The 15,916-nt window shown below is 43.6% G+C and overlaps 2 protein-coding genes across 2 annotated transcripts in view; one reads left to right on the plus strand and one right to left on the minus strand.

Moving 5' to 3' along the window:
• The window catches only part of LOC126483997 (uncharacterized), a 37,062-nt gene that overhangs the window by 18,029 nt on the left and 3,117 nt on the right, over positions 1–15,916 (plus strand). The window lies entirely within an intron of this gene.
• LOC126435139 (neuronal acetylcholine receptor subunit alpha-7-like) overlaps positions 1–15,916 on the minus strand; it is a 615,709-nt gene that overhangs the window by 3,557 nt on the left and 596,236 nt on the right. Inside the window, exon 7 of the mRNA XM_050090462.1 lies at positions 482–623. Coding sequence (XP_049946419.1) covers positions 482–623 — 142 coding nt within the window. The remainder of the gene's footprint in view (positions 1–481; positions 624–15,916) is intronic.

Raw genomic sequence — 15,916 nt, forward strand, 5'->3', positions numbered from 1 at the left:
TCTCTTAGTTCATGCTACAGGAAGGTAACATCCAGACTTTCAGTGTGGGTTTCTGTCATTAGGCTATTATGTTCACAAACATTATATTGCTATGTGTTGATAGAATTTTGACTAATGTGTTATTCATTTGTGTAATTTTTTATTTTCCAATGTATTACATAACTAATTTTTTGTTACAACAAGTCCACATAAGTGTCACGAGGTGTGTAGAGCTATGACCAATAATTAAAAAGAATTCTATAAACTTTCTCTGTTTAAAGTGGCTATGGAGTATTATGTTGCATGCAAGTGTGATACTTCATTTTGATTCTTGAAATCATTACCTGTTACATGCATATTGATTTTGTGTGTGTCAGTAATAGATTAAGAAATATGCTAATTAAATTCATCACACTCGCACATGATAAGCTACAAATGAAAACAAACAAGATAAGAATATTTTTATTTTGAGACTTGGTGTAATGCTGGAATTTGCTAGTACCTGGAGTTGAATCAGCTCTACAGCGTCGTGGCAGGAAACGAGGTGACATCTGTTGTGGATCGGGGTAGTCAACATCATCTACAGTCCACTTGTCAGGAGGTCTTGGACAATCTAGCCTAGTACCTGTTCGAGGATTGATATCCTATAATGGAAGGAAATTGTACAGAACTGAGTCAAAAGTTTTAAGATAATAGTGTGATTGAGTTGATAATCTGCTTAAGGTAGCTGAAGTAATAATTTGGTCTGTTTGTATCAGTGTATTACTTTCTAAATAACATTAAACAGAAGAGACACAAAAGATGGAACTCAGAATTGTCTAAAGGTATTATTCATTGTTTGCACAAATTCATACATATAGCCATTGATTTACTGTTGAGGTTTCTTTCAGTGTCTCCATCATAAGTTGGCTTCGCTAAAACTTGAATTTTCTAATCTTAACTTAGGTTATGTTTGTAACCATGTGTGAATGAAGTAGATCTATTATGAATAGCAGACAGTGAAAAATTCATAAATATTTGGAGAATCAACAGTATAAGTAAAGAGAGATTGTTACTCACCATAAAGATGACACATTGAATTGCAGGCAGGCACAATGAAAAGACAATTACACATTAGCTTTTGGCAGAAAGCCTTATTCAGAATGGAAACACACAGACAAGCTCACCTTATGCCCACATGATTGACATCCTCAGCTGCTTGGGCTGGAAAGCAACTGTCAGTAGAATGGAATCAGCAGTTTGGAGGAGACGGGGAAGGGCACAGATAGGGGAAGAGAGGAGTGCTGTCTGGTGGACCCTGCAGGAAGTAGACTACCAACATGTGCAGGGTAGAGGTGAGAAAAAGGTGAGGAGCAGGGAGGGGGAAGATGATAAGATGAGCAGGTGCGTTGGCAGAGGGCGGGACATGGAGATGGTGAGACGATGAGAACAGGGATGAGGGTGATATGGTAGAGGGAGTGGAAACTGTTGTGTGGAGGGTGTGGGGGCAGCCGGATCCCATTGGTTGAGGCCAGGACAATTTCGAGGGTATAGAATGTGTTGTAAGGATAGTTCCCGTCTGCTCATTTCAGAAAAGCTGATGGTGTATGGGATGATCCCGATGACCCACGTGGTGAAGCTGCCATTGAAATCAGGAATGTTCTGTTCAGCTGCATGATGTACTTTGCTCTTGTCGACAGTTTGGCAGTGGCTGTCCACCCTGGTGGAGAGCTGGTTGGTAGTTGTATCAATATAAAAAGCTGTGTAATGATTGCGGCAAAACTGGTTTTATGACAGGGCTGCTTTCTGATGAGGTAGGATAAACCTGTAATAGGACCAGAATAGGAAGTGCTGGGTGGATGGATTGGGCAGGCCGTGCACTTTGGTATTCCACAGCGATATGATCCTTGTGGCAAGGGTTTAGGATTGGGTGTGGCTTAGGGATGGATTAGGATGTTGTGGAAGTTGGGTGGATGATGGAACACCACTTTAGGAGGGGTGGGAAGGATCTCAGGAAGGATGTCCTTCATTTTAGGGCACGATGACAGGTATATAAAGCCCTGGCAAAGGATGTGGTTCAGTTGTTCCAGATCGGGTTGGTATTGGGTAACAAAGGGAGCATTCCATTCTTGTTGGTTCTTGGGGATGGTGAGAGGATTGGGTACATGTGGCAAGATGGCATGGGAGATCTGTTTGTGGACTAGGTCAGAGGGCTAGTGCTTGTCTGTCTTCGGCTGGCCAAGCTGTAAGAGAGGGATTTTTTTGGTGTGGAAAAGATGACAGATTTCGAAATGCAGAAGATATTGGTAGTTGGTGGGTTTGATATGGACAGAGGTGTGGATGGAGCCATCAGGGAGGAGGATGTCAGTGTTCAGGAAGGTAGCACACTGAGTTGAGGTGGACCAGGTGCAGCTAGAGAGAAAGTGTTGAGATTGTGAATGAATGATGACAGGATTTGTTGGCCCTGAGTCCAGATTGTGAAGATATCATCACTGAACCTGAGCCATTTTAGAGTTTGGCATTGAAGGTTTGCTGCAGATGGCCCATAAACAAGTTGGTATAGGAGGGTGCCATGTGTGTACTTATAGGTGTGCCGCAAATTTGCTAGTATAACATCTCTTCAAAGGAGAAGTACTTATGAGTTAGGACAAAGTAAGATGTATGAGGAATGAGGTAGCAGGTTTTGAGTCTGAATGGCATTGGTGTAGATCATGTTCAATAGCGGTGAGACCATGGACATCAGGGATGTTGATGTATAGGGATGTGGCGTCAACAGTGATGAGTAGGGATCCAGGAAGTAAATGTGTGAAGGATGGTAGAGAGTTGGTGAAGAAAGTGGTTGATATATTTGTTGTGAGAGAATAAATTCCAGGCAGTTGGTTGGAGGTGACGGTCAATGAGGGCCGAAATTCTTTCAATGGGGGCACAATAACTAGCTACAATGGGGCGACCGGGGTTGTTCATGGATTTTGGGGGTCATGTGTAGGGGAGCGGGATATCATAGGCATGATCCAGAGCCAGACACCATAACCTGATCCCTCCTCAACCCAGTGTGCCAATTTCCTGGATGTTGACCTCCTCTTCTCTGATGGCTTCATCCACACCTCTGTCCTCATAAAATTCACCAACAACCAAACAGTACCTGCATTTCAACAACTGTCATCCCTTCAGTGCCAAAAAATTCCTCCCATACGCCTGGCCACCTGGGGATGGTGTATCTGCAGTTTCAAGAACTTCCTTACCCAGTATGCTGAGTGTCTCATCAAGGCCTTCACAGATGGGTGCTATCCCCCAGACCTATTCTGAAAACAGATCTCTTCCATTTCCCCACACACACCCAATCCTCTCAACACCTAATACCACCCTGTACTGGAAAAAAACTGAACTTCATCCTTTGTCAGGGCTTTGATTACTAATAACCATGCCCTGGAATGGGGGCCATCCTACCCAAGATACTTCCCATCCCTCCTAAAGTGGTATCCCATCACCCATTCAACCTTCACAACTTCCTAATCCATCTTATGGCACTCCCAGTCCCAACCCCTTGCTATAGGGACCACATTCTTGTGGAAGTCTCTGATGCATGACTGCGATCTACCCACCCAACACTTCCTATTCAAGTACTGATACCTCATCAGAGGCTGGGCCATCTTTGAAAGCAGCCATGTCACACACCAGCTCTGCTGCTACCATTGCACAGCTTTTTATACTGGCTTGAATATCAACCAGCTGTCCTCCAGGAGGAACAGCCACCGTCAAATTGTGGCCAAGAGCAAAGTAAACCACCCTTTGGCAGAACATGCAGCTGAAAAGAACATGCTTGATTTCAATGGCTGCTTCACTACATTAGTCATCTGAATCCTACCGCCCACCACCAGCTGTTCTGAACTGCTCAGATGGAAGTTATCCTTACAAGGCATTCTCAGTTCCTGAAATTATCCTGGCCTCAATGTTCAGTAACCTAATGTCCCCATACCCTTCTTCCCAGTTTCCACCTCTTCTGCCCTCTCTCCTCCTTCATATTCTCATCCCCTCACCCTCTTTGTGCGATGCCCTCTGCCAACATATCTGCTCACCTTTCCCCTTCTCTACTCATTTCCTTTTTCTCCCCCCTCCCTCCCCCCCCCCCCCCCCACCACCTTCGTCCTGCCAACCATACTCAACCACAGCCTGCCAATGCAGCATCTGTGGGTAGTCTGGTCCTTATATGCTCTGCCAGACAGGGCTCGTCTCTCCCCAAAAGGGTACTTTGCTGTTTCTCAGCTGCTTTCCAGTCTGAGCTGCTGGAGGTGGTGATCATGTGTGCATCAGGTGTACTTGCTTGTGTGAATGAATGTGTGTATGTTTTCTTACCTGAAGGAGGCTTTGGCTGAATGGAAATGGAAATGAGTGTTTGACGTAATTGGCCGGGAGGCCCCTTGCGATGCAGGTCCGGCCGCCTTGGTGCAGGTCTTAATTACATTCAACGCCACTGTGTGTGATCTGCGTGCCAGATGGGGATGAAATGATGATGAAGACAGCACAACACCTAGTCCCTGAGCGGAGAAAATCCCTGACCCAGCTGGGAATTGAACCTGGGCCCGTAGGATGGCAATCCGTCACGCTGACCAATCAGCTATCAGGATGGACTTTGGCTGAATGTTGATGTGTAACTGTCTTTTTGTTGTACCTTTCTGCAACTCCTTAACAATGAGCAGCAGTCTGTGTTTCCCTTATATTGTTGATATTCCAGCCTGAGGTTTCCATTGTTTAAACATTTGAAAACATTTATAGACATTTATTAACAATCAATACATATTATAAAAGTGTGTGTGTGTGTGTGTGTGTGTGTGTGTGTGTGTGTGTGTGTGTGTGTGTGTAATTTCCAAATCTCCTCCTAAACCACATATGCTGCTAAGTGCACCTACAAAATTGGTGAAACACTGAGTTCAGAAGATATGTTGCCATAATGAATTGAGATGCATCAAAACGTTTGCATTGTGCACAATATTTAAGTTTTATACTTCTTTGCCACTAACTCTATTTGCAACACATTTTGCAGATGGTGTCTACACATGCCATCAAATGTACCTGCACAAATACACTCCTGGAAATTGAAGTAAGAACACCGTGAATTCATTGTCCCAGGAAGGGGAAACTTTATTGACACATTCCTGGGGTCAGATACATCACATGATCACACTGACAGAACCACACGCACATAGACACAGGCAACAGAGCATGCACAATGTCGGCACTAGTACAGTGTATATCCACCTTTCGCAGCAATGCAGGCTGCTATTCTCCCATGGAGACGATCGTAGAGATGCTGGATGTAGTCCTGTGGAACGGCTTGCCATGCCATTTCCACCTGGCGCCTCAGTTGGACTAGCGTTCGTGTTGGACGTGCAGACCGCGTGAGACGACGCTTCATCCAGTCCCAAACATGCTCAATGGGGGACAGATCTGGAGATCTTGCTGGCCAGGGTAGTTGACTTACACCTTCTAGAGCACGTTGGGTGGCACGGGATACATGCGGACGTGCATTGTCCTGTTGGAACAGCAAGTTCCCTTTCCGGTCTAGGAATGGTAGAACGATGGGTTCGATGACGGTTTGGATGTACCGTGCACTATTCAGTGTCCCCTCGACGATCACCAGTGGTGTACGGCCAGTGTAGGAGATCGCTCCCCACACCATGATGCCGGGTGTTGGCCCTGTGTGCCTCGGTCGTATGCAGTCCTGATTGTGGCGCTCACCTGCACGGCGCCAAACACGCATACGACCATCATTGGCACCAAGGCAGAAGCGACTCTTATCGCTGAAGACGACACGTCTCCATTCGTCCCTCCATTCACGCCTGTCGCGACACCACTGGAGGCGGGCTGCACGATGTTGGGGCGTGAGCGGAAGACGGCCTAACGGTGTGCGGGACCGTAGCCCAGCTTTATGGAGACGGTTGCGAATGGTCCTCGCCGATACCCCAGGAGCAACAGTGTCCCTAATTTGCTGGGAAGTGGCGGTGCGGTCCCCTACGGCACTGCGTAGCGTCCTACGGTCTTGGCATGCATCCGTGCGTCGCTGCGGTTCGGTCCCAGGTCGACGGGCACGTGCACCTTCCGCCGACCACTGGCGACAACATCGATGTACTGTGGAGACCTCACGCCCCACGTGTTGAGCAATTCGGCGGTACGTCCACCCGGCCTCCCGCATGCCCACTATACGCCCTCGCTCAAAGTCCGTCAACTGCACATACGGTTCACGTCCACGCTGTCGCGGCATGCTACCAGTGTTAAAGACTGCGATGGAGCTCCGTATGCCACGGCAAACTGGCTGACACTGACGGCGGTGGTGCACAAATGCTGCGCAGCTAGCGCCATTCGACGGCCAACACCGCGGTTCCTGGTGTGTCCGCTGTGCTGTGCGTGTGATCATTGCTTGTACAGCCCTCTCGCAGTGTCCAGAGCAAGTATGGTGGGTCTGACACACCGGTGTCAATGTGTTCTTTTTTCCATTTCCAGGAGTGTATATCATTGTAAGTCACATAGCTCAAGAGATATGACATCATAAACCGAGATGCATTAAAAAATGCCACATCATACATGAAGTTTTAATTCACTCATGCTTTACTACTAAGACACTCGTACATTTGAGTCAGCTTAAGGAAATCCCCATCACCTGACAATGCTTTTGACAGGTTTCAGCCATGAAGCACGAATGACTTTGGGCAAAAATGATAGCCTTCAAAGAGCTATTAGGAGGCTGTGTTGGAGATACATGAAGGAGCTGCATCCATGGTACAGAAACTGTCCGGGATATTACACCACAAACACACTTCATTTTTTGTTTTCATTTCTAATAGAAAATTGGTAAAATAAATACATGGGCAATTTCAGGTCAGTCAGCTAGTATGTAACTTCCTGGAAGATTTAAACTGCATGCTGGACTGGGACACAAACCCAGGACCTTTGCCTTTTGTAGGCAAGTGCTGTGCCAACTGAGCTACCCAAGCATGACTTGCAATCCATCCTCACAGCTTTACTTCCACTTGTACCTCATCTCCTAACTTCCAGATTTCACAGAAGTTCTCCTAAAAAACGTGCAGGATTAGATCTCCTGGAAGATAGCCAGAATGAATTTGTCACTCTGCGATGGATTGTGCACTGATATGAAACTTTATGGCAGGTTAAAACTGTAAACTTGCAAGTTGGAAATATGTATAATGCATTTAATTCATAATGTTTTTTTACCATCATTAAGACATAAACACACAAATTGACACTGGTCTGAAATAATAAAAATAACTTGGCGGGGGCATAGAAAGAATAAATTGTAACTCACAATGTCACAGCTTTATTTAAATGTGGTAACTGAAAGTCTTTTGTGAAATATAAATAATTTAAGGAATGAAGGTAACAGCTCACCATGTAGCACAGGCACTAAGTTGTCTAGAGGTACATAAACAAGAAAGAACTTCACTAGCTTTCAAACCTGTAGAGCAAGTGTACTCAGCAGCATGTTGTACCACTGGTTGGTTAGCTCTGCCCTTAGCCATACTTTAGCAGAGGACTTTTTTTCAGACACAGTAGAGTTCATATAAAAAATCTGAAATTCCTGCACAGAATTTTATGTATGAGCAACCAACCATCCACCTGAATGACTGGCCACCACCAAGCTGTAGTCAGGAATGAAGCTGACCACCCAGTGGCAGAAAACTTTGCTGAACACTACATGCTTGACTTCAATGGCTGTTCCACAACCCATGCTGTCTGGATCCTTCCCATTGAATCGGCTGTTGTATCATACAAGGGAGTAACCTTTACCCATGTGTCGTGCAGTTGATGGCTGAGAATATGTATTTGTTGCCTTTGCCTCAGGCAGGGGGCTGATTAAGGCTAAGTGTATGTTCTGGGAGCATTCTTTAGGTATCATGAAGGTGCCTTGTGGGAGTGGGTGAAGGGGTGGGGGGGGGGGGGGGGCGGAGGAGGATGCATACCATCTGGTCTTACTGCTGTGGCACAGAACACATGTCCTCACTCAGTTCCTGCAGTCTGCTTTAACATCCAGCTAAACAAATCATTTTATAATGAGCCTCGTAGGGGAGCAAACTGAAGCAAGTGACAGGTTATTAAGGCTCACAAAAATTGATTTTCTGGATGGGATGGGGACAAATGGGTGTTGTCTTCTCTTCAATGTGTCTCAACCAAACTTTGACCTAGGAGTTGGGGAGCTTTATTTGTTTGAGTTATAGGCCTGGGTTTGGATTATCTAAGATTTCACATTGTGTTCTTGTGTGCTTACTAGAATCTCTTAGTTAATTAGGGTACGGATGGTGTGATACGGCGCATGTAGTGTCCCATGATTTCCCCCCATTCATGTGGTGGATGTCTGTTGAGAATTGAGTTACCAGGTCAAGGTGCCGGAAGTGGCAGAGTGATACATCCACACTAGGACTCTGAATGGTGTTTGCCAAGGAGCAGTGGTTCATCCTCTCTGAAACACTTTGCAGTAGATAGGGATAACCACTTTTTCTGTTTTTTGGGGAAAAAACTGGACACAAGATTAGTTACACATCACAACAGACACTCTTAACATTTTGTGTCTGTAGTTACTGAGTGCTTCAGAAAGCGGAAATTTACACTAATTATGCCCTATTAGAGTAAAATTTCTATTTTAATACTGGTACAATGTTACACTGTTACAAAGGGTAAGCTTAAAATAGTATTAAAAAAGTAGTATCTTTACTAATCTAAAGCTTTAGCTAAATTTAGATCATGGCAGAAGGAAATCAAGTGTTAATAAGAGGTAAAAATAAACATTGTTAACACAGTATTGGTGGTTTACTTTGAAATATCAAGATATTTGTATAGACCTCACACTCCTTAACTTAATTCACTGTTGCCAGAAGCTCTCTTCACAACCAATACTATTCTAGCATAATCACAAGACTGAGAGACTGTAAGAAGCTGCAAAGCCAATTGAAATACTAATTAGATACCACAGAGGTAATAAAACTGTTACTTTTACTACAGTCTACAGGAAGCAGATGAAGCAGTAGCCATTTGAAACAAAATTAGTGAGTGGTACAAAGTTACTGTGACTTGTAACAAGTTACTCTGATTGACTGTGCTGCCTCATAGAAGGCAAGCATTCCACAGTTGTATGTGGACCACAATTTTTGAGATCCCTTCAGTTTTGCATGAGAAGAATCAGAATCGCAAGGGGCAGTGTACGCTACTAACTGGTTGCTGTAGTGGTGGTGGGACTAGCGTTAGCAGTGATTGCGAGGTGGGCCATCGCTGAGGGGTGAGCCAGGGTCACTGTCCTCTATAGTGACTGTTTGATTGTCTTGAAAGCCTGTGACAGTTCTTCCAACCACAGAATAGTTTGGTTTCCTCTGGTGTTGGTTCTGGAAAGGCCATTGGGTAGGGGAGCCCAGGTTTCGTCTGCCTGCTGAATGTGGTGGCAGTAGAAATTTACCATTCCTAGAAATCTGCATAGCTCCTTGTAGGAAGTGGGCAGCAAGTGAATTATGTGAGTTCCTTTCTTTCTTCTCTAGACCTGATCCCTGCTGATGAAACAGAATATCCTAGGGACTTTAGGCTCTGCTGATGCAAGTGGCACTTATCCATGTTGATGACTACACCAAGTTCTTATAGGACTTGAGAAACTTCTTGCATGTCATCTTCATGCTCTTGGGACATAGCAGAGTATATCAGTATGTCAGGCAGATAAGAGAAACAACAGGAACTTGCATTGGGTGGAGTCAGTGAATCGTTGCCACGTTTAAGCCATGTTTTTTTTTTTTTTTTTTTTTTTTTTAGTCGAAATGGCATTTATAAGTATTCAAAAAACCCAAATGGGGCAGTAATAGCAGTTTTAGTAATGTTGCCATTGGTATATGCAGATATGCGTTTTGGCAGTCAATGACACTGAAGATCATAGCATCCAATAATGCATCGGTAAGATCCTGGATGTTGGGTACTGGATTGTCTGGGTATTGAGGATTATGTAGTCACTGCACATTTGGACAGTACCATCTTTTTTGTGGTCCATATGGAGGGGTGAAGCCCAAGGGCTGTTTGAAGGGTGGATGATGTCCAAATGAAGCAACTCATCTACAGTGGCTTTGTGATTTGCCATTTCGTGGAAGAGGAGCAGCACACTTTTTGAGAGACGGGTGGTCCCTCTGTTTATACGTGTGCATCATGCTATTAGTGATGCCTTAGCAGAGACAAGGTTGGGGGTACAGGAGAGGGACACGACTTTCATAATCACTTTTTGCACAAACTCTGACTAAACTGTCACTTGTACTGACCAGTTTGTTTGCAGTGTTTGTCAAATGAGGTTGTTTGCTGCTGGTGAGAGGCAACATCCATGAAGACTTAAGTAGATCGATGCAATGTTACATGGTATTCACTGCTTGTCTGATGTGGTGGCATGTGTGCATGCTGCTGGTATTTTCTGTGGAGTCCAGGGTGAGCAGCATCTGGGTCAATGATTCATCGAGGTGATGGTATTTGTTGTCATCACCGGGGTTGGTGGAAATTTCTGCACTCCTGTTTGAATGTCTTTCACTGTGTGCCATACATCCACCAGGTTTGTGTTATGAGATGGTAATTGTTCCGTGGTGGTAGCATGTGAGGACTGAAGGGCTCTAAGTTGTAACTGTACCTCCACTAGGTAATTTTGATGCTCATGCAGTAACCCCTGAAGGGATGAGTTTTCATCTTTTCTTGTGTCAATGTACTGTTCATTAGTTGCTCTCAGTTGATTCTTTATAGAGGATCATAGGAGCTGGAGCCTGAGTACTGCTGAAATGTAGGTGTACTTGTGTTGTGACAGGGCTGGGACCGGTGGTCATCCGAAGGTATGGTGACATTACTTGGTCTGCAGAGCAAAACTCCTCATAAATCCAGGTAGAATGGAACTGTCATAGATAATCAGGTCAGATCAGTGCTTCATTGACATTGGCATCAAGAAATGTCTATGTCAATTTTTGTCAGCTGCTGCTGCTGAGGTTAATGTCACAGATGACTGTTTCACAACTGGCAATGAATGATCCATTTGCTACTTGTAGTGTAGATGCAGAGTCAGGGCCATGAAGAGGCAGAGTGGTATTTGTGGCTGTACCAATTTCTGATCCAGAGTCCAGCAAAAACTGCTGTTTGGTGTGATGATTTTCCAGTCAGGGTTGCTGCTGATGGGTGGGTGACACAAACTGGTTTGGTTCACCAGATACAGTGTGTGGTGAACTTTGTTGATGCTTTGGCCTCAGGTGCCTAGTGAAGGTTGCAGGAGGCATGTGCATGTTGGCAGGGTTGGGAACACTTGCATGCGACAGTGCTGAAACAGGTATGAAACCAGCACCACTGCGTGGTCTGTAAGTTGTTGTCCATATACTGCAGTGTGGGTGGAACCATACCATCTGTCATCATCAGCTGTAGGAGGTATGGTACGGCCAGGCAGGGTTGATAACTGCCTGTGATGGCATTGAGCACTCTATGCCCAATGTGTTGAAGAACTCGGATGAGGTCTATACTGTTCAATGAAGGTATGCTGCAGAGGACAAGATGGCTGACACTGCTCCATGCTCAGCACATTGGGTAACCTCAGAAGGGGTCGGTGTCATTCAGAAGCCGTCTGCTAACTCGGTATGCAACATGGCTGCCTACAATAATTAATACTAATGTCTGCTGGGGTAGTGTGGGTCGCCATTTTGTAAAATGTATGCGTGATATGCTAAGTGTAATTTATAGTCAAACAGGAGTCCTCCATTGTGTACTAGCACTGCTTGGATTTCAAATGGAAATTTGCTCATGGCCCACAATGAAATGTCAGGCATTAGTGAGGAATCCATCATGGTCCAAAAAAGATGCCACTGTCAATTTAATTGTTCTGCATGGATGGCTTGAAGTACTTGTTGTTCAGGTGTCTTGTGTAGTCTCAGGAGCGGTGCTATTTTGGCTCCCTCAGACTTGTTAAATTTAGGTGGAGAGAGTGTGATGTTGCTAATCATAGTGGTATGTTTGCCTAAGTGACACAGTAAAGCCGAATACTTCAATGCATCATAAAATGTGTTACATACAGTGAATATAGGATCAGTGATACCAAACCAGGTATGGGACTGGTCTGTTAAGAATGGAGGCAGTTTAGGAGGTGTAAGTGGCACTGTCAAGGTATTGTAGGGAAGGTACCTGTAGATACTTATTTGATTAGATCCAGAGATAACAATGTGCAGAATCCCATTGCTCATATGTGATACTGTAGGAAGACCAGAAATTTTCTGGCATGGCTCGGCCAGCTGAGCTCTGCTGTTAGGTAGGAAGGGATTTATTGTCTAAGAGCCCAACTCGATAGCACAAGTCTCAGTGTGGAGGCTGAATAAATGACATTGCATATGAACACTGACATCCCGTGGGATGGTAACATGGCTTACCTGTGTTGAGCCCAGATGGTGTTCTGTAGGAATTCAATTGATCTACTTTGTTGTGGTGTGAAGTGCGGGAGAGGGTTTTGAGTGAACATGTGAGGAAGTGGAAGAAGTAATTTTCAATCACACTTTCTTGTTGATGTGTTCCAGATCACTCATTTAGTCCATGAAGAACGTTGTTGAACTCAATGAAAGTCCGAAAACTTCCCTGTTGGTCAGTGCTATCCATTGTCCTGGCAGTGGTTTACATATCCGTGAAGTACGCATCAGATGTAATGTGGTCTGGTGTCATCAATGTGGGAATAATAGGCAGCTGGGGTCAAGTAGAATGATGTACAGACACCTTAGTGAAGTATTCCACACATTATTGTGGTGAACATAAACTAAACATATACAAGAAACACTCATGCAAAGTGTATAGTTTGAGAGATTAGCGGGAACTAAAGTGCGCGTCATTTATGTTGGTGGCCGAGTTTTGGTTCGTTCTGCACATTTGACATCACAAAACACAGTCAGCCAATGAACAGAGAACGACGTTGCCAGATCTCGACTGCAGTGCAGAGCATGGACGAGTGTCTTCAGTTTTAGAAACGTTCAGTCATAAATAAAGTAATAGAACAAAAGCAATGTCTTGATAGCTGACTTTCTTTTATAGAAAGTTTGGAAAAAGCATTGGTTGTACCAATTGCTTCATATTCTATTAATTAATTAAACCAAACAAGCAATAAGACTCCTAATTCAGGCTATAGCAAGGAAAGCTGTTTGTATCAATCTCACGAACCGCTTTTTCGCAATAAAGAACAGCGGCAATTGTTTATTTCCTATTGTACTTCGATGAAGAGTGAGTAATTCATAGTCATACCAACAGTGTTTGTCAGTATTTTGCATGACGTGTTATACTCCTCATGACGTGACGTAGTCAGACGAGGTGCGTTTGTGCAACGATTAAGGTGTTGGGCTTCTACGTGAAAGGTTATGAGTTCAAACCTTGTGCAGTGCTTAATATTTTCATTATTCTAAAACAATATCGAAGTGCCTTACTTCACGAATTATATTTGTTTGATTGAAATTTCAAGTGCTTTGTCTCTTCATTAACCCTTTCGCTGCTGCAGACATGTGCTCCCTGCATTCCGTGCTGTGCGCGATTTTGTCATCACTGCACTGCTTGCCTGTGCAGGCACATGGTGTTCCCACTGCTTTGACACACTTATCATTCGATTTCACAAAAACTATTTGGCCCAAAAATTTGATTTTTACAAGTCTTCTTGACTGATACCTTCCCCCCATAAATGATTTAATTTTGTTTCGATGTTCAACACAGTTATTATGCAGCATTAAATGTAGTAAACCATTGCACGAAATTTTGAAGAGTTTGCAGAGGTAGAAGTCCATAGCGTACACTTTCCGTGTGGTTGATTTTAGTTGCCACAATGTTGAGAATGAAATGTGGACAAGATACCTAAATTTCATATAAAATTTACTGTATAACAATATCTCACTTAATTTAAGTACCACATAGGTGTCATATGTAATATTGAGAAATATTCCATCTTTCGCGACTGTAATAAAAGTTTTATTTACACCGGACGCGTTTGGCTTTATTTTAAAGCACTTCAATCAATGAAAGGTATGGTACATACACAATGGTACTCATGTTCTCTTTCTTATTTTTGTTCCACAGTCGCAGTTTTACCAATGGTACTGAAATATGTTCCTCTTCTGCAACTGTAATAAGTGACTTATTTAGACCAGACGTGTTTCTCTCTTTTGAAGCATCTTCAGTGGACAGTATTTTGTCTCCTCCATTGCCAAGTCACCTTTCGTAGTTTTGTGCTGCGGTAACACAATATTCAACGTTTGTGTTGGCTGATCAGTGTTTTAGCAAATAAATGATGTTAGTGTGTGCCATACACAAAAATTATACTTGACATAGCTCAGAGCACTTCACTGATAGACGGTATATTCAAGTCCATAGTTTTGTTTAATGTATTCTGTCTACTACCTTTTGATTGATTGAAGTGCTTTAAAATAAAGCCAAACATGCTCAGTGTATATAAAACTTTTGTTACAGTCGTGGAAGACGGAATATTTCTCAATGTTACATACGACACCTTTGTGGTACTTAAATGAGATATTGTTATACAGTAAATTTAACATGAAATTTAGGTATCTTGTCCACATTTCATTCTCAACACTGTGGCAACTAAAATCGACCACACGGAAAGTATACTCTATGGACTTTTACCTCTGCAAACTCTTCAAAATTTCGTGCAATGGTTTACTATATTTAATGCTGCATAATAACTGCGTTGAACATCGAAACAAAATTAAGTCATTTATGGGGGGAATGTATCAGTCAAGAAGATGTATAAAAATCAAATTTTTGGGCCAAATAGTTTTTGTGGAATCGAATGATAAGGGTGTCAAAGCAGTCGGAACATGATGTATCTGCACAGGTGGGCAGTGAAGTGACAAAATCGCGCACGGCACGGATTGCAGGGAGCACGTCTTTGTAGCAGCGAAAGGGTTAATGCAGCCATGGTGGCTTTACTTCATGAACTGCGCGCTTCCCCCTAAATGTAAGCTTGCGAACTATGCTATACTGTGGTGCTGCTTCTATTGGCGCATGTGTCGTGTGCAACTGGCAACGCAGCAATCTCCCGCATCTGGGCGGGCATGCGCGAGCCGCCAAGATAAAAGAATTGAACTATAGTGAATCAAAGATCAGGTAAACCATGTCCATAGTTGCTGCAGTCAATAAGTTTGCCAGTGTTGATACTGGTGCTTGATGCCACCACATTCTTCTGAAATGCAATGGCAAATTTGTAAATCCTGATGAGCATCCTTATGGAGGTACACTACCATCCTGTTCAATATGATATGGTAGAAGTTCTCTAAGTTGATATCTGAAGTAGCACAGACTGGAAGATCTGTATGAAGAATGCAATCCATTCAGAGAACCACCCTATGTTGGAGCTGTCTGGGGATATTAAGCCTCCAAGTACAATCAAAGGCCTTCTCAGGACCAAGGAAGATACTAGATGATGCCTGTGTATGAAAGCAAGTGTAACTGTTATCAGTGGACAGATTGGTTCTCCTGATTCTACACTGGAAGTGCCTGTTGAATGTCTTGATCCCAAAAAAAAAGAGAGAGAGAGAGAGAGAGAGAGAGACATCAATGTTGAAGCCATTAGAGTCAGAGTAATAGCTTAGATTTGAGAAGGATGTGAAAAAAGTCAGTCATGTCATTTTCAGAGGAAACATCCTAGCATTTGATTAAAAGATTTAGAAAAGCCTAGGAAAATGCTAAATGTGGACAACTATCATGACATTACAATGCTCCATTGAGAACTGAGACAGGGTGATGTTTGACCATCAGCTCCTAAGATCTTTCCTCTGCAGCTAGTCAGGGAAACAAATAGAAAAATGACACAATCATGTATGTTCTTTCCATAGTCTCTGGAAGCATTATTGGAAAAGCCCACCTCCAAGTCTTTTCTATTCCAGATATTAGTGATTAGAATGAGGAAGGACATTTAGCTGCCCAT

Source organism: Schistocerca serialis, chromosome 1 (assembly GCF_023864345.2).
Source record: "Schistocerca serialis cubense isolate TAMUIC-IGC-003099 chromosome 1, iqSchSeri2.2, whole genome shotgun sequence".
In the NCBI taxonomy this organism is placed as follows: Eukaryota; Metazoa; Arthropoda; class Insecta; order Orthoptera; family Acrididae; genus Schistocerca; species Schistocerca serialis.